Source organism: Pelobates fuscus, chromosome 3, assembly GCF_036172605.1.
Source record: "Pelobates fuscus isolate aPelFus1 chromosome 3, aPelFus1.pri, whole genome shotgun sequence".
In the NCBI taxonomy this organism is placed as follows: Eukaryota; Metazoa; Chordata; class Amphibia; order Anura; family Pelobatidae; genus Pelobates; species Pelobates fuscus.
This window is the reverse complement of record NC_086319.1, coordinates 314,645,878-314,665,221: the sequence shown is the minus strand read 5'-3', so window position 1 is coordinate 314,665,221 and position 19,344 is coordinate 314,645,878. Positions and strand designations below refer to the sequence as shown.

The following is a 19,344-nucleotide window of genomic DNA, read 5'->3' as shown; positions in this document are numbered from 1 at the left end:
TCTTAATCAGGGTTAAGTAAGAGCTAATGTTAGGTATATGGTTAGATAGGTATAGAATTCATTTAACCTGTCCAGGATTGCTGGGATTTACACTCATAGGATATAACTGATATAAATTCTCTCTCTCTATCTCTGTTTCTCTTTCTCCCCATCCCTCTCTCTCTGCCAGTTGAAGACGAGAATTGCTCTATCACTGCTTCAATAGAACCTCTCCTCTATTAGTTTTAGGAAAGGGACTGAATTAATGATGACAACTGTAAATAATAAATGCTGCCCAGCAGTGTAGATCTCACCGGCTTATTTACTACATTGAGGATTCCAAGTGAATACCACGTGAATTTAAAATTTAAGGCTGGAACTTGAGTCAAAGCTGACTTGTGCAGTTCCATTATTTTCACCTTGAATTTTAAATTCACTTTGAATTCTCACTTTATAGAACCCTGACAGTGTTTTAACATGATCAATATATCAACATAAATATGGTGTTTCCATTATACCCTTTATATTATACCTACGCCAGGTGTTTAAAAAAAATAAAAAATATTTATGGACTGAAGTACTTAATTTGACTTAAAAACTAGTTGTAAAAGGACACTATAGACACCCAGACCACTTCATTTCATTGAAGCGGTCTGGGTTCAGTTCCCCTTTCTCCTTAACCCTGCAATGTATATTTACATTGCAAGGTTGAGATTGCCTCTAGTGGTGTTTCCTTGATTTACGTGGAGTTTAACTTTATGAAACAACTCTAGACATCCTCATGTTTTGCATGAGGATGTCTTACATCTTTAAAATGCCCCTGGGGAAGGATTGATTCTATGCTTTTCTATGGGGAAGACCTATTAGGTTTTGTACTGTTTTGTAGTGTGTTGACCTTTAACCCCTTAAGGACCAAACTTCTGGAATAAAAGGGAATCATGATGGGTCACACACGTCGTGTGTCCTTAAGGGGTTAAGTTGGGTACTCTGTATAATTTAAATTGTATTCACTGCTCCACAGCACTCTAAATTTTTCTATCTCATGATGGTAGGGCACAACATGTTGACTATTTACAGGAAGAAAATATTTCAAAACATACACTTCAGAAACACTAGCTGTAGGTTCATAATTTGAGCATTATTCTGGGTTTTACCATCTATGAAATTTAATGTCAAATACAATTAACTAACGAATGCATACTACACAACAAATTAGATCATAGTGTTTTAGATGACATTGTAAAGAAAACTATTAACTTATACGTGTATTTCATAATTTTTCCTAATTTTCAAGCATTAAAGCATCTGTCAGTGGCATTAATATACAGTGTGATTAAGTTAATAAAATTCGTGCAGGCATCGGCAGTGCTTGGAAATCATTAAGATGTGTTGCAGTCTATTAATGACTCCCTACATTTGTTTGTATTCATACATATAGTAATGGTAATGGTGTCATCAACTGTAATGTTGATCAGCATGATGAAAGCTCAGACATTGACTCCCGCCAGCTTATGAATTGGAAATAGCTGAGTCTTTTTGAATGTTTTCCTTATAGTCCGTTTCTACACATTTCAAGACTTAAACTCTGTGATTTGCATTTGCAGTGACGTTTAACTGCATTTTCAAGTGCAAAAACAAAATGTATAACACCATGGTAAAATACAAAAATAAATAAAATTAAAAGAAGACTGCGAGGTCTAACCCAACAAATATGATTGCTGTGGATCACAAAAAGTAACACAGGATAGTGGTATGGCGCTAAATAAAAAAAAAATGGTGCAGCTATATCACCTGTCAATCAATCTTTACACATTCACAAGAATACATAAAAATACAAAAATACAAAAAAAACTGAAACAGTAATAATATGTGTAACGGATAACCTGGCACCCCGACTTGGTACCTCCGTTAATGGATGCTCCTAGCGCTTCCTGAGGACTCCAAGCACTCTGGCAGACACCACAATCACTGAATCTGAGAAGCATATGAATGCTCTCAAGCCTCTGAATGCTGTAGACAGCTGAATAGGAACCATACGAATAGGCTTGCACTCCTAGCAGTCAACTGGAACAGCATGCAATAAATCCTTCCCCCAATAATGAGACGACACATCACCTTGAGGGTAAAACAGGAACTCTGGACTGGCTCATCCAGCCTGGCTTTTATTACACTTGTACACTTACAGGCCACACCCAGGGGGAGGCATAAAATAACCAATCACATGCATGGTTCCACCCACACATCCCCTCCCCTCAGATAACAGTAAACCCAATTATACGGCACACATTTTTAGCCAGGTTCTGGATGTACCCCAAAAACAGGGGGGTACACCTTTAAATCCAGCATCACTGGATAGCCCTTATTCAGGGGGACAACATATCCAAAAATCAGTTCATTCGGATAAACGGTTCGGGAGATATGGGGTTCCAAAGATTTGACCGACCGCATGGGTAAAGTATCCGAAAACAGTTCCATGCATTTTGGCCCTGCGGTCGGTCACAGACAAGGGAATGAAAACAGACGAATTGCCTGTGTTATAGAGCCTGGAGAGGGTTTGAATGAATTCCCTTGTTTGTGGGGTTCTTTCTACCGAACGGCGGGTCATTCGGTAGTTTCTATACGAATTTCTGGAAGTATGGAGGTCTCAGCGGTGTTTGCCTAGTCGAGTGTCCGATTTTAGTTCCAGACACTCGACGGCAAAACACCGATGTTCGGTAGTTTAAGATGGCCGCCGCCACGTGTTCGTTTCCCGAATGGCGGCCACCCAAAGGACAAAGAATACATTACACTGATTGCCAATTACCCGTTTGCAACATTGTTGCAAACGGTAATTGGAGGCATACTTATTCCTGGGTGGTGTGGTTGTTCGGTAGTTTCACTCAGTATAATGAATGGAGTGATTCTACCGAACAATCAGGTGAATGCTGCATACATATAACCCAGGTTAACTGAACACATTATAACATATGTAATATTAAAGGCAGTATATTGTAATATGCTCCACAGTCTTAAAGGGACAGTAGTCCCAAAAGTCCCAATATGTCCACCGATGCTTTTAAAAGGGCCATCAGAAGCAATATAAAGTACAATATGCCCCAAATAACCCAGGGGCCATAGTCAGCAGGTAGGAGGCTAGCAAACAGGCTTCTCCAGGGCCCAGTGGCGAGGTTGGTTTCGCCACATTTCTCCCCTTTTCCAAACGAACTAACAGGGTATCTGACCCCCTGCCGGTCAGTGCCCTTGTTAGTCCAGCAGCCCACCCACACAACAGCAGTACAGCCCACCCACAATAAATGGTTACTACACCTGAGTAAGGGAAAAACTTGTCCAGGTCCAGGTGCCTCACCACGGCTGTGTGGGGGACTGGTAGGCTGTTTTGGTGGGTTGCAGAGTGGGCAGAGACCAGCGGTACTCTGCCCTGGTGCCAGCACTACCACGGGAGTAGTCTGGTTGGAGCCTGGTTGCTGGAGACCGACTGTCTCCCCTTTAGCTGCGCAGCTCTGCTGCTGGAGACCGACTGTCTCCCCTTTGGATACATAGCTCCGCTGTTGGTGGGGGAGACCGACTGTCTCCCCTTTGGCTAAGCAGCCTTGTTGCTGGGGGACAGGACTGACTGTCCTTACACCCTGTGCTGTAGGTGCAGAGCCCACAGTCCCATCTGCACAGTTGTGGGGCTTACAGTCTCCCCCTGGTACATTAAGCTGCCGCTGGGGAGAGGTGGTAACCAGCTCCTCTCCCATTAGAACACTCTGCCGCTGGGGAGAGGAGGTAACAATCTCCTCTCCCATGCATACTTTCAGTCTTTGTGGAGGGAGACCGACTGTCTCTCCTCCCAATGCAGTGTCCTGCTGCTGGGGAACGGAGACTGGGCTCTCTATTCCCAAAAAATCACGCTGCTGCTGGGGGGTAGGACCAACTACCTCTGCCCCCTGTAACTCAGCCTGCCGCTGGGGAGGGAGGACGCTGCTCTCCTCTCCCTGCACTTCACACTGCCTTCCCGGCATATCACTCTGCTGCAGGGGGGTAGGACCAACTACCTCTGTCCCCTGTAACTCAGCCTGCCGCTGGGGAATGGAGACTGGGCTCCCAATTCCCTGCAATTCACACTGCCGCTGGGGAGGGAGGACGGCCCCTTCAGCTCCCTGTAACTTGGGCGCAGAGACCACGGTCCCATCTGCGCTGGTGTGGGGCTTACTGTCTCCCCTTGGTGCGCTAAGCTGCCGCTGGGGAGAGGGGATAACAGGCTCCTCTCCCTGAACCGTAGACTGCCGCTGGGGAGGAAGGACGACACCTTCAGCTCCCTTTTGTCTGCTAGGTACTGCAGGAGCTCTGCCGTTGATTTCCTTATGGACTGCACAGTTTTCTCAGAGGGGTTGGGTCCAAAGAAAGCCAGCCGTATGGCAACCAGTCTGTCCAAAAGCTCCTGAGTGTAGCCAGGCGCCATGCTTGCTCTGCTGAAGTTGCTTCTTTTGTGGATAGGGGTGCTGTATGGGTACTAGCGTTGCCCTCCCTTTGAAATCCAAACGAACTGTGTCTCCGAGCTGCTTTACCTCACACTAGTACGGCATCCCACCGCTGCCACCAATGTAACGGATCGCCTGGCACCCCGACTTGGTACCTCCGTTAATGGATGCTCCTAGCGCTTCCTGAGGACTCCAAGAACTCTGGCAGACACCACAATCACTGAATCTGAGAAGCATATGAATGCTCTCAAGCCTCTTAATGCTGTAGACAGCTGAATAGGAACCATACGAATAGGCTTGCACTCCTAGCAGTCAACTGGAACAGCATGCAATAAATCCTTCCCCCAATAATGAGACGACACATCACCTTGAGGGTAAAACAGGAACTCTGGACTGGCTCATCCAGCCTGGCTTTTATTACACTTGTACACTTACAGGCCACACCCAGGGGGAGGCATAAAATAACCAATCACATACATGGTTCCACCCACACATCCCCTCCCCTCAGATAACAGTAAACCCAATTATACGGCACACATTTTTAGCCAGGTTCTGGATGTACCCCCAAAACAGGGGGTACACCTTTAAATCCAGCATCGCTGGATAGCCCTTATTCAGGGGGACAACATATCCAAAAATCAGTTCATTCGGATAAACGGTTCGGGAGATATGGGGTTCCAAAGATTTGACCGACCGCATGGGTAAAGTATCCGAAAACAGTTCCATGCATTTTGGCCCTGCGGTCGGTCACAGACAAGGGAATGAAAACAGACGAATTGCCTGTGTTATAGAGCCTGGAGAGGGTTTGAATGAATTCCCTTGTTTGTGGGGTTCTTTCTACCGAAAGGCGGGTCATTCGGTAGTTTCTATACGAATTTCTGGAAGTATGGAGGTCTCAGCGGTGTTTGCCTAGTCGAGTGTCCGATTTTAGTTCCAGACACTCGACGGCAAAACACCGCTGTTCGGTAGTTTAAGATGGCCACCGCCACGTGTTCGTTTCCCGAATGGCGGCCACCCAGAGGACAAAGAATACATTACACTGATTGCCAATTACCCGTTTGCAACATTGTTGCAAACAGTAATTGGAGGCATACTTATTCCTGGGTGGTGTGGTTGTTCGGTAGTTTCACTCAGTATAATGAATGGAGTGATTCTACCGAACAATCAGTTGAATGCTGCATACATATAACCCAGGTTAACTGAACACGTTATAACATATGTAATATTAAAGGCAGTATATTGTAATATGCTCCACAGTCTTAAAGGGACAGTAGTCCCAAAAGTCCCAATATGTCCACCGATGCTTTTAAAAGGGCCATCAGAAGCAATATAAAGTACAATATGCCCCAAATAAACCAGGGGCCATAGTCAGCAGGTAGGAGGCTAGCAAACAGGCCCAGTGGCGAGGTTGGTTTCGCCACAATATGTTACCCATTTCTTGTTATGGGAAATTTCATGTACAGCTGAATATCTTAAATTAATAAAGAAGAAGACTTCTTCTCATAGTGTATTATGATTTGCAGTTGTAAGTGTACACACACATACTGGTTAAACTCACTATTTAAGGAAAAAGCAATGTAGGCTCTATTTGATAGTAGTGAGTTAGCAGTATCACAACCAAGTGTTAAGTATTCCCATCAGTAAGTCTCTTCTGAATTTTCCTCAAGAATGTTTATTAAGCGGTGGAATACAGAAAATAGGTGGTTAAAATCAAGTTTAGCAACTAAAATCTTACATGTATGCTTAAAGCCATCCAAATAAGCACAAGCACAACTCATTTCGACCTGAATCTTCATCAAGGTTAATTCTCTTTTTTGAAAGAACCACTAGATTATTTCTAATCTACACCATGGAAGCAAATCCACAACTATGCAATGCACCTTGATGAACCTCGATGAAGACTCTGGTCAAAATGAGTCGTGCTTGTGCTTACTTGGATGGCTGTTAAAGTAAAATTTATGTAGAAAAAGCAAGTCTTATGGCTTGACTGGTGTGTGTATTTGTGTTTAGCAATGTATTAACTATCCACTTACTTCAGGTGGAAGGGGTTTTCATCCACACTTTTTTCCCCACCACAACTCTTTTAGTATATATATATATATATATATATATATATTTATATACATATTGCAATGGAGCTCCCGTACTCCAACTGAGTACCTCTGCCAAGTCCGCTTCCTAGCTGCAATCAGGGACCCTGGAATGCTTCAGCCCCAGGAATAAGTTCTCAGTGACCAAAGCTTGACTGGAGTCACTGAGAACTTCTTCCACCCTTGACCAGGCTGCAGCTCACTTCTTCCAGGCAGGTATTGTCCCCTCTGCCTATAATCTGATAAGCTCCTAATTTCACAAAAGCACTTGTGGCTCTCAGGTCTAGCTCTAGTTTTGTCTTTCCCCAGGCTACAGGGACCAAGCAGCAAGCCTACAGGTCCGAAGACTCTGTTACACAGGACAGGCAGTTCCAAAATCAACTAACATACAACAATTCTTTATTTAGGACTAGTTTTTGGGTGGTGAAAAGCATTAAAAATACAAATATATAGAACATTGGAGAACAAGCAATTATAATTAATATATGAACTATGTAACTTTTTCATACACACTAAAAAGCAACTACTTATTTGCCCTTATTTGCAAACCACCATTATGTAAATGTACACATTTCTATTCAGTCAGCAGAGTTCTCAACTAACATTATACAGTTTAGTTTTTAATTTCTACCATCACATGCCATTGGGACCAGGTCCATAGTCTGTGGGCAAGGGGCATTTGTACACTGAGGAAGGAACATGTCTTTCATATAAAGGTATGGTTCCATAAGTGGAACTTATCTTCTAAGCTGCACATTGTGTTACCTCATGTTTTTACAGGTCAAAAGTAAGGAAGAACCTCACTTTGATCATTCTTATTTAAGGGCATAGAGAGAAAGGCAGTGAAATTGTGACAATAACATGAAGACCTGGCATTACTTGGCACTATAGTGTGCCAGTGTTGGGGACTTTCTTGTGGGGGTTAGAGGATTAGTTCATTTTATGTATTTTTTTAAGTTTGTAGGGGACAGGTCACTTCAGAATTTGTTACTCTAAATTCTGAAATCAATTTTAGGATGAGATGGATTTGAATAAGGTTAAATTTAAAAGTCTTTCACGTGCATTACGTTTCTAGAGATGCTTTGAACTAGTTAATAAACGTTGTTACCATGTGCAAAACATTATCACTGACACTGGAGTAGCAAATAATACTTGGTTTTCTATGATAAAACAAGCTGGTGTGCAATAAATGTTATAACTTGTGAAAAAGCCCTCTAGCAGTAGCAACAGTATATAAAGACAGATGATAAAATATCACTCTGGTTGTTTTTGTCCAATTCCAAGGGTAGATTAGTAATTGGGCACAAGAATACCTTGTAATTTCTTGTGCAGCAGACTGGCTGCAGTCCAGTAGTCCTTGAACCTCCTGGAAGTCTTGGATGGACTGCTTTGTTTCAACATGGTAAAATAAAACTGTGATTTATATGGAACTGCATCACATATTTTTTATAGCCTATGAGATAATGAGTACCATTTGTGAATGTATATAGCTTAGAATGTGCAGGTCCTTTTAACCGATTGCTGTCAGTTCCGGGATATTGTAGTGTTATGTAGAACGTTCTAAGGAGGATGTTCTCGTGTTCAAAGTGTTAGTAGATGTATTTGAACCCAGACAAATGGTAGCGAGTGACTAAAAGGTAAAATGGCATATAGTCTGATGAGAGTTTCTTGGAAGAGAGTGCTCAAAATTTAGCCTGGGTGGATCTTATTGACAAGAAAAGAGAACATGTGTTAATATTTACATCTACAGATGTCTGGGTATGACGGCTACTGAGATGTAAGATATGAAGAAAATCTGGGGGGTTCATCCAGTGGAGGATAGTTAGTAGGGGCAAGAAAATCAAATCAAATCTAACGGCATTGTAGGGACTACTGATAAATGCGTTGTAGAAAAAAATAGGTGTCTGTCATGATTATATGTATCGGTTCCATTTTCCCCATTTTAGATGATTGGAGATGCAGCTGATTTTGAAGAAGGTGTGCATTCCCATGGGGTAAAATGGGAAGAGTCTAGCAAGTCTTAGGGGGACAGCACTCCACCATCTTAAAACTTTACCAGCTGCTACTGCTTTTAACGCATATCTGTTGTGGATATACAGAATAAAATAATCACATATACACCCAGGACATTCTTGAAAGCGAGAGAAATCTCAATGTATGCTTCCTGGTAAATTATTTTATAAATAAATAAATATATAATGGTGCACCTGCATATCACAACATAACTCTAATTGCCCTTTAATGGATTTCTACATCATTTACCGAGCACCACCCTTACGTAAACATGTGTGTTAAAACTAACACAAAAAAAATTATCATATTTGGTTGAAAAAGTACACAATCTTATAAAATAAAAAAAAATAAACAGCACACATTGAAAAGATAAATGTTAGTTGCCTCTACCCTATTACCAAGGGTAAGCTTAAGTATGCAATTTATATTAAAAGCTCTTCAGAAGTCATTTAAAACATTTGTTATTTTTATTATTTGTCTTGATAATATATGAGAAAAAACATCAAACATATTTTGAGAGAATGTTACAAATACATAGTTCTTGTGTAAGCAACATTTTAGGGACACCATAAGAAGTTTAAATGGACACTGTAGTTGCCAGAACCACTACAGCTTAATGTAGTGGTTCTGGTATCTATAGCCTATCCATGCAGACTTTTTAATGTAAACATTGCCTTTTCAGAGAAAAGGCAGTGTTTATATTGCTTCCTAGAAACACCTCTAGTGGCAGTCACTCAGACTGTGTGGCACTAGCATTCAGCGCCTCCACACTTTTCATGGAAGTGCTGAATGTTCCTCATAGAGATGCACTGATTCAATGTATCACTTTGAGGTGATTCTGACTGGCACTGCACTGCGTTTTGCCGTTGGTAAAGCATTGGATTGGCTGAGATCATCAAGATTGATAAATTCAGCTGTGGTGAGGGAGAAAGGGTAAGTTTAAACACCTTTTCAATGCTAACTAAGGGGGATCAGGGTGCTAAACAGTTAGCTTAACACTGTAGTGTTAGGAATACATGTTTGTATTCCAGATACTATAGTGTTCCGTTAATTGTAGTGGATGTATACTGTAGAAAATAATAAGACATAATGCTTTCAGTATACTTGACTTGAACGGACTATAAATATTATACACCACTGATTCTATATTCACCTTCTGAGAAAGTATATAAAATAGATAAAACAACAAACATTTATAAGTGTATACTAGTTTACTTGTTACAGTAAACAAAACTTATCTAATAAAAATCTGAATCTGAGCCTTACTTGAGACACATGGTCATGTTATAAAATAGCTCAGGTAAAATTAAGTCTGATATTTCAAAATGCATTCTATGGCACGTGTTCCAGCTTAAAATATCTTTCCATATTGGTTCTGGCACATGAACAGAGAACAGGCAAATACTAACAAAAATAAAGTAAAATATAAAATACCACATAATACTGGGTATCGGCACACCAGAAGCATTGCTTGAATACTTTCTATTTCGCACAAATATTTAACCTTCATTGTCCAACACAAAAAAAGCTTATGATGTTTCAGCTGGGGAACAATATGTTCTAGATGTATACCTGACAATATTCTGTGGCAGATGTTCAATACAATCCCTGTTTGTCTAGTGCACTCTAGGGGAAGAAGGCAAGATGTAAAGTCTTTTTAATTGTCCTTCCGGTCTCACCAGCACTCCAGGAAGATTTATAAATTCTTCATGTGTGGGATTCCATAAAGAAAACGCACAATTGACAAAACATACTTCTGTTGTTTTGCTTTACATACTCACTGCCCCATACTGTGCACATAAAAAAAAAAGTTTTTTTTAAATCGCAAACAATAAGAATCCAGAGTTTTGGATGAGTGATTTATGGCAAGATCCGAATTTCTTATTTCAAACAATAAAAGCTATTTTTTTGTAGCTTATGCAGAATACATGTTTTAATGTATTTATATATAGACATTCCACAGAGTTGTACAATGCCGTTGCAAATATATAAGCAACAAAGCAATAAGGATAAAACGATGGCTTCCCTGATACATGACAGGTAAACGAACAATATATAAATGTACAGATATTTAATAAACAGGACAGAATACTTATCGGGTAGTATGATCGTTAACTCAAGTTCAGGAATACAGTAAAAGATGCCTGAAGATATCTAATGCTTCAAAGCACGTGTGGCTTCTGAACTATGTTTTGGGGCTAACTTTAAAGACGGACCTCAATTGGTGTCCCATCATCTGCATGTCTGACCACTGCGGCATAAAATATATACCGCTGGAAGACTCTGTATTACATGTAAATGGACGGAGAATGTTCCCAGATGTGGGCTGTTAATTAAGAAAATCAGCATTATGTACAATATGGAGGAGCTATCGGCCAATGCATATAATTATAGAAATATATAATATATAAATATGTTTTTAAAAAATACTGCTTCTCCTTTTTTTTGCTCTATTGGTTACTTTTTTCTCTTGATCTGTGAACTGAAAATCTGTGAACTCAAATTGAACTGCCGTATGGCCAATATTCTGCTCTCGTGAATTTTTTTATTTTCAGACAAAGCGGTGAAAGTCTAGTTTTTACATGCAGTCTGTATGTAAAAAATAAGAACAAAATGTATCCTCACACTTTCTTTACATTTCTTGGATTACATGGATTACTAACAAAAAGTATAGATGACATGACATGATTGGTTTATTCTCACGACCCCTAATCAAACACTCTTGCTCTTGACCTCTCCATTTAGCAGAGAATCCAGTTATTATAAACGTGTGTCCTGTCCAGTCTTATGTATAGCAGCCATATATCACACAATGCATAGCAACAGTGCAACATTGCTGGGATGAAAAAAAATCATGCATTTTCTTGCAGCATTTACAAAACGTTTTAATAAAATGCACGACCGAATGTATCTGGCAGGATGCACTTTCGTATATTTTAATTCACTTGCTCTCTTGCAAGTGAAAGATAATTTTAAATACTATTTGCCTGGAGGCAAGTGTTAATTGTGTGGTGATTGGCAAGCACTTGCTAGCCAGATACCACAGTATATACATTAAACAAATAAATAAAATAAAAAGCTTATGGGGGTTAAGAAAACCGCTGTAGTACCGTTTCTTCCCCAGAAATAAGCCCTAGCTTATTTTCAGGGGATGCCCGTATAAGCCCTACCCCAAAAATAAGCCCTAGAGGTCATCGCTAGTTTACTAATCTATGTTCGGGGAATATGCCTAAACAAAGATTTGCGGGATTCTATGCACTAGCAAGCTAATCTATGTTCAGCAAAGTTTCCCTGAACATAGATTTACGAGATTCCATGTACTAATAAACAAATCTATGTTTGGGGGAATTCCCCGAACGTAGACCTGCTTTCTTGTTTTCTTGCAAATTCTTGCAAATTCCCTTTATGACCGTGATGTGAGAAAGGAACCCGGTCGGTAAGTGAGGACCACTTGTAATATATAAACATAAGACACCCCCCTAAAAATAAGCCCTAGTTTATTTTTGAAGCAAAAATTAGTATAAGACCCGGTCTTATTTTGGGGGGAAAATGGTACTGTATAGGAGGTTTAAACCTGCCTATGCCCTCACCTGTCATGTGACAGTTGGGGGTATATCTACTAAACACCCTTGCTATTGTTTAAATAATTAGGGGCCCCACCCACCACCCATGGAAGGGACACTAGGCTCTCCCTTGTGATTATTAATATTGGGGGCCCCCACCCACCACCAATGGGTGAAACCTGGAGGGGACACTTTGTCTTCCCCCCAAAATGTTATAAATAACATAAAATAGCTTTCACCCGCTGAACACAAGAGCCCTGGGAGTCTGATGTTTTTTGAACGTCACTATTTTGGACAGAGGTTTCAGATGTCCCACCTGAAATCTGATGAAGCCACTCTCCCAACTTGGGAGTTACAACCTAGAGTGCTCCTATCACAACTGGGACTACTACTGTCTTCACTTTCCACATCCTTTCTAGCTCCTCTTTCAGTCCTTGGCATTTGGTTACCTTCTCATGTTCATTCTTCTTCATGTTATAGTCACTGGACATCACCACATCCACCACCATTGCAGTCTTCTGTTCTTTGTCTAACTTCACAATGTTGGCCAGTACTTGCTTACCTGTCTGGAGCTTGAAGACCCACAGGATCATAGCCCTGTCATTTCTAACTAAACGTTGTGGTTCCTCCCATCTGGACCAGCAGATCCACCTCATATTTTGTGCAGATGGTCCGCTACACAATCCTAGCAACTTAGTTATGCCTCTCAGTATATGCTGTCTATGCTAACATCTTTCACCTGGCTACTTAGTGTTGGATTATCTATATTTATTTATAATCATAAATAGCATCAGATGCTCTGCATTTCTGGCTTGTAAGAATACAATAAAACATAAGACAATATAAATAATGTATAACAGTGACATGTATGCCTTTGACAGAAAGAGTTGAACCATTTTGTGCTCTTTATATCAACATTATTAAGGGATCACTAGGTTATGTTTAATAACTGCTTGTGATACTCCAGGAGAAATATCTAACAGTTACTGCTTAAGGCATTCACTAAATTTCAGAAAACAATAAATCCAATTGGCTTAGCATTTAAATTCATTAGGGTTAAACTGCCATGTACAACATTGTGTCATTGGAGAGTTGTAGGATTTAGCCAGTACCACTCTGTTGTTTAATTTGTTTGCTTGTTGTAAACAGAGATTCAGTTTGTCTCAAAACTGTTGCTCAGTTCAATTAGCATAAAGTCACATAGCTTCTCATAAATATAAATATTGAATCACATGCATGTGTCTCTCCTTTATTTAAATTGCTAAAAAAAAAAAAATTGCTAAAAAAAGTATATTGTATTGTATCACTAACATCAGGCAACCCTTAAAATCCATTAAATATGCAGAGAATTCCCACTTCAAAAGCTTTACACCAACAAAACCAGCCCTTTCAACTACTCCTTATATATATATATATATATATATATATATATATATATATATATATATAAAAAAGTTTTTTTCCATAATGAATGTCTTTACCTATACACAAGTCTCTACAGTTTTTTGTTTTTTTATATAACCAAGCTAACAAAATGAGCTGTACTTGAGTTCACATTCTTAGCAAGAGAATGAGCTTCAGAGCAATTTATACAGCAGGCAAAAGCATTCACTCATAATCTTCATCATCCTCACCTTCCTCCTCTTCATCTTCTTCGTCCTCAATCTTGTCATCATCTTCAGGCTCAACCTTCTTTTTAGAAGCAGCTGGCCTGCCTGGTACTTTTTTGCCAACATCACCCTTGCCCTTTGCCCAGTATGCAGCAACATCCTTCTCATATTTTTCTTTTAGTTTTGCTGTTTTTTGCTCATATGACAGTTTGTCTTTTGGGGTCTGCTCGGCCCACATCTCTCCCAATTTCTGTGCTGCATCAGCAATAAACAGTCCAGGGGAATCACTCTTTATTTGTGGACGATGTTCCGAGCAGAAAGGGAATAAGGCTGACGGTGGTCTTTTTGGTGCATTTGGGTCCTTCTTTTTCTTTCCTTTCTTCTCTTCCTTAGGTGGTACATAAGTTTTCATTTCCCATTCATAGCGAACCTTATCACCCTTTGCCAAATCTTCAAACTTTGATTATTCCTTGGCAGACATGGTCTTCCATCTCTCTGAACATTCTTGGAAAACTCTGCAAAGTTAACCGATGAGTATGGGTGTTTCTTCTTGTGTTCCTCTCTGCATGTCTGCACAAACTAGCCATATGAGGATATTGGCTCAGATAATCACTTCTGATGATGTCACCCAAGTAGGCAGATGAGGGGCAGAGGCAGCAGCTGCAGACTTGAATACAAGTAAGATATTACTACATTTAGGGAGGCAAGGGAGGCCAGGGGAGCTAGATGGTGGTTTTTAAATGTCTGTGTTCCTGACCTTAAATTGTTCCTTTAAGATTGAGCAAATTACATCACAACCTAATTTAATACAGGCACAGCCAGGGCAATTGATGCAAATGAGGAGAAATAGAAATTATTTCCCCTCCACTCTCTCTATGCTTTCTCTATGATGACTGCCCTGAGTAAAGGGCAAAGTTTATATTAATGCTTGACAAGGAGACAAGTTAGACACCCCACTGCAGGACATAAATATTTAAACATCTACATTTAATTTATTTTCAGACCTCATAAACACATATTTTTTAAATATGGGGAATACCGTATATACTCGAGTATAAGCCGACCCGAATATAAGCCGAGGCCCCTAATTTTTCCCCAAAAAACTGGGAAAACTTATTGACTCGAGTATAAGACTACGGTGGGAAATGCAGCAGCTACTGGTAAATTTCTAAATAAAATTAGATCCTAAAAAAAATATATTAATTGAATATTTATTTACAGTGTGTGTATAATGAATGCAGTGTGTGCGTATGAGTGCAGCGTGTGTGTGTATGAGTGCAGCGTGTGTGTATGAGTGCAGCGTGTGTGTGTATGAGTGCAGCGTGTGTGTGTGTATGAATGCAGTGTGTGTGTGTGTGTGTATGAATGCAGTGTGTGTGTGTATGAATGCAGTGTGTGTATGAATGCAGTGTGTGTATGAATGCAGTGTGTGTATGAATGCAATGTATGAATGCAGTGTGTGCAGGGCCGGTGCAAGGATATTTGCCCCCCCCATATGTCCTGACCTCCCCTCCTCCTCCCTCAGTGGTCCTTACCTCCCCACCCCCGTGTTCCTTCACCCCCCTCCCCCAGTGGTCCTGACTCACCCCTCCCCTAGTGGTCCTTACTTCCCCCTCCCCTCCCCTAGTGGTCCTTACTTCCCCCTCCCCTCCCCTAGTGGTCCTTATCCCCCCCTCCCTCCCCTAGTGGTCCTTATCCCCCCCCTCCCTCCCATAGTGGTCCTTATCCCCCTCCCTCCCATAGTGGTCCTTATACCCCTCCCACAGTGGTCCTTATACCCCCTTTTTTTTTTATTATTTTTTTTTTTAATTATTATTATTTCTTATTTTATTTTTTTTTCGTCCCCCCTCCCTGCTTGATACATGGCAGGGAGGGGGGCTCTCCTTCCCTGGTGGTCCAGTGGCAGTTCAGTGGGGGGGAGAGGGGGGCTGGCAGAGCTGTACTTACCTGTTCTGCAGCTCCTGTCAGCTCTCTCCTCCTCTGCGCCGTCCGTGCAGCTCCTTCTATCAGCTCATACTGTAAGTCTCGCGAGAGCCGCGGCTCTCGCGAGACTTACACTGGGAGCTGACCGAGGTGCTGAACGGACGGCGCGGAGGAGGAGAGAGCTGACAGGAGCTGCAGAACAGGTAAGTACAGCTCTGCCAGCCCCCCTCTCCCCCGGTCTGTATTATGGCAATGCAAATTGCCATAATACAGACCTTGACTCGAGTATAAGCCGAGTTGGGGTTTTTCAGCCCAAAAAATGGGCTGAAAAACTCGGCTTATACTCGAGTATATACGGTAAGTAAACATAGTATTAAAAATTCTGTGAAGTGTCGTTTCCCCATTATGTGTCAATATAATGAAATGGACTTGGACATAATACAATATGAATGGTCAGATCTTTGAATACATGTCTGTTGTGACCGTATTCTCTATCAGAGGTCATACTGGAATGAAAAGGTAGAAGAACTGTCTTTTTTATTTCCTTCCTTCTTAAGGTCCAGATTTTGTAAGTATCTTCACTGTAACAGAATTGGGAAATACTTATATGCCTTGTTTTTTTTTAACTTGGAAAACTTCAATACTACAATGTTTTAAATGACATTGTTTTAGAGCAAAATGTTCTACCTTATTCAGCTTCATATGTACTTTATTATCAGGTCTAATCCTCTTATGCTCACCATGCAGGATAGTAGCCAAAATATGCTATCATTTGAGATACATTTTAGATCAGTGGCGTACACACAACCCATGGGGCCCCGGTGCGAAAACTGATCCGGGGGCCCCCCTCCCCCCGCGCGAGCGCTTACTCTGCGCAGGCTGGGGCCGCAACACATGGCGGCGGGCACCTGGTCGCAGGGCTGCGACCCGTGCCACCGCGGTATGTATGCCAGTGCATGCATAAACACATACACTTAAAGGACCACTACAGACACCCAGATCACATCAGCTCAATGAAGTGGTCTGGGTGCCAGGTCTCTCTAGTTTTAACCCTGCAGCTGAAAACATAGCAGTTTCAGAGAAACTGCTATGTTTCACTGAGGGTTAATCCAGCCTCTAGTGGCTGTCTCATTGACAGCCGCTAGAGGATTTTCTGCGATTCTCACTGTGAAAATCACAGTGAGAAGACGCTGAACGTCCATAGGAAAGCATGTGCATTCGGAGCTGAGAGGCGGATGGGGACGGAGAGATCCCCAGCGTTAAGCGTTAAGGGAGAAAGCGCTGGAGAAAGGTAAGTGCTTAAGACACACACACACACACTCTCATGAACAGATGCACACATTTACTGACAGACACACACTCAGTGACAGACGCACACAAACATACTCAGTAACAGACACACACACTAACACACACACTCTAACACTAACACACACACTAACACACACACAAACTAACACACACACACTCACTAACACTAACACACACACTCACTAACACTAACACACTCACTAACACACACACTCTAACACTAGCACACACACTCTAACACTAACACACACACTAACACACACACTCACTAACACTAACACACTCACTAACACACACACTCACTAACACACACACTCACTAACACACACAAACTCACTAACACACTCAAACGTTTTTGTTTTTTTATTTAATCCCACCAGCCTCCTTACCTGTGGGAGAGCTGGGGGGATTCCCTGGGGTCCAGTGGTGTTGCTGGCCAGGCTGCCACCCGGCTGGCTGGCGGGCGCGCGAGGGAGCACTGTCCCCTGGGTGCTCCCTCTTCAGCTCCCTTGCGCGCCGCGTACTGATGCCGGAGCCGGAAGATGACGTCATCTCCCGGCTCCGGTTTCAGTGCGGTGCGCGAGGGAGCTGAAGAGGGAGCACCCAGGGGACAGTGCTCCCTCACGCGCCCGCCAGCCAGCCGGGTGACAGCAGGGCCAGCCTCGGGGGGCCCGGAGGTGGCCGGCTCCTGGGCCCCCCAGCAGAAGAGGCTGGCCCTGTGGGTACATACCTGGGTCGCAGGGCGGTCGGGCCCCCTGGTGGGCCGGGCCCGGTCGCAGCCGCGACCCCTGCGACCCTGGTATGTACGCCACTGTTTTAGATGTTACGATTTTGCAATAAGCAATCTTTAAGTAGCCCCAAATTCAAAGATTCACCCTGCAGGTGACAGCGGTGGTTAAAGAATCACTGTAAGCATTATTATTACTACAGCGTGTTGAAGCATGGTTCCAGTGCCAAGTGTGTCCTCATTCCTCCCAAGGAAAAAAACATCAAACTGAGCTCTAGACACCGCTCTCTGCCTCCACTGTGGCTTGGACCGATGTGCTGAAGCTCTCCGCTAATGATCAGACCTTGCAGGGCTTAGGTCATGACAGCTAACAGAGGCTCTTAAGCAGGAGCTTCAACCCTATTGGAGTACAACAGAGAGGCTGATCCTGGCGTACCCCAGGTAAAGGCCAAACAGTTCAATAAAAGTTTGACTAGATACAAAGGGGAGCACAAAGACACTATTGGCAACATAACCACTATAGCTCACTATAGTGGTTGTGGTGTTGGAGTGTTCCTTTATGCTGAAGGCTTCACTGTACATTTATCGATTTAAAGTGGATCTAGCCTGCAGATAAATCTGTCTGACTCTTTCAAGCCCTACACACCAAGCTTGTGCACTAGAGAATTAATACATGATATTTTATTGATTTATTTTTATTACCTTTAATTTAGAATTTAAAAATAATACAATTAACTTGTACTGTACATAAGAACATAAATTCCCGTTCTCATCTTATGTATGCTATTGAATATATGTCTGATAGTCAATGTTATGATTAATAGTCAGCATGCTAAAGTACTGCTGAGGAGTTTTATACTAACGAGCTGTCCTTCTAGTTAAATTATACAGTACATTTCATGCTAGCTTTACTTTTCATTGGCATAAGATATGTTAATCAAGGTAGTGGGGTTTGTTAACTAAACACTAAATTGTAATGAATTGAAAAAAATTTTTTAAATGTAGGCTTAAATAGTCAAGTTGTGACTATAGCTGAGTTGGAGTATTTTTGGGATACATTTTGCTGGCCTCCATTTCTGAGATATCTAAGACGGAAGTTCCCTTTCCACTTTAAATGCATGCCATTCGCAATATAAATGTATTTATTTATAAAGGTAATCCCTATTTGGATGGAACTCATTGGATGAAACATTGAATGTGACGGAAGATAAGAACCATTCGGCCCTTCTAGTCTGCCCAATTTGTTAAATACTTTCATTAGTCCCTGACCTTATCTTATAGTTAGGATAGCCTTATGTATAACCCACGCATGCTTAAAATCTTTTACTGTGTTAACATCTACCACTTCAGCTGGAAGGCTATTCCATCCATCCACTACCCTCTCAGTAAAGTAATACTTCCGGATATTATTTTTAAACCTTTGCCCCTCTAATTTAAGACTATGTCCTCTTGTTGTGGTAGTTTTTATTCTTTTAAATATAGTCTCCTCCTTTACTGTGTTGATTCCCTTTATGTATTAAAATGTTTCTATCATATACCCCCTGTCTCATCTTTCCTCCAAGCTATACATGTTAAATTCCTTTAACCTTTCCTTATAAGTTTCATCCTGCAATCCATGAACCAGTTTAGTAGCCCTTCTCTGAATTCTCTCTAAAGTATCAATAT

General features: G+C 41.6%; 1 protein-coding gene across 1 annotated transcript; it reads right to left on the bottom strand.

Annotated features, from left to right (window-relative positions):
* Window positions 1-13,579: 13,579 nt before the first annotated feature.
* LOC134601178 (high mobility group protein B2-like) lies at window positions 13,580-14,285 on the bottom strand. The gene has a single exon (XM_063445630.1). The coding sequence runs from the start codon at window positions 14,128-14,130 to the stop codon at window positions 13,717-13,719; it is 414 nt and encodes a 137-aa protein (XP_063301700.1). The 5' UTR covers window positions 14,131-14,285; the 3' UTR covers window positions 13,580-13,716.
* Between the last annotated feature and the right edge of the window lie 5,059 nt (window positions 14,286-19,344).

What these genes read in the sequence shown, in the direction of transcription:
- LOC134601178 (XM_063445630.1), bottom strand. Translation starts at nt 14,130, where the DNA reads ATGAAAACTTATGTACCACCTAAGGAAGAGAAGAAAGGAAAGAAAAAG.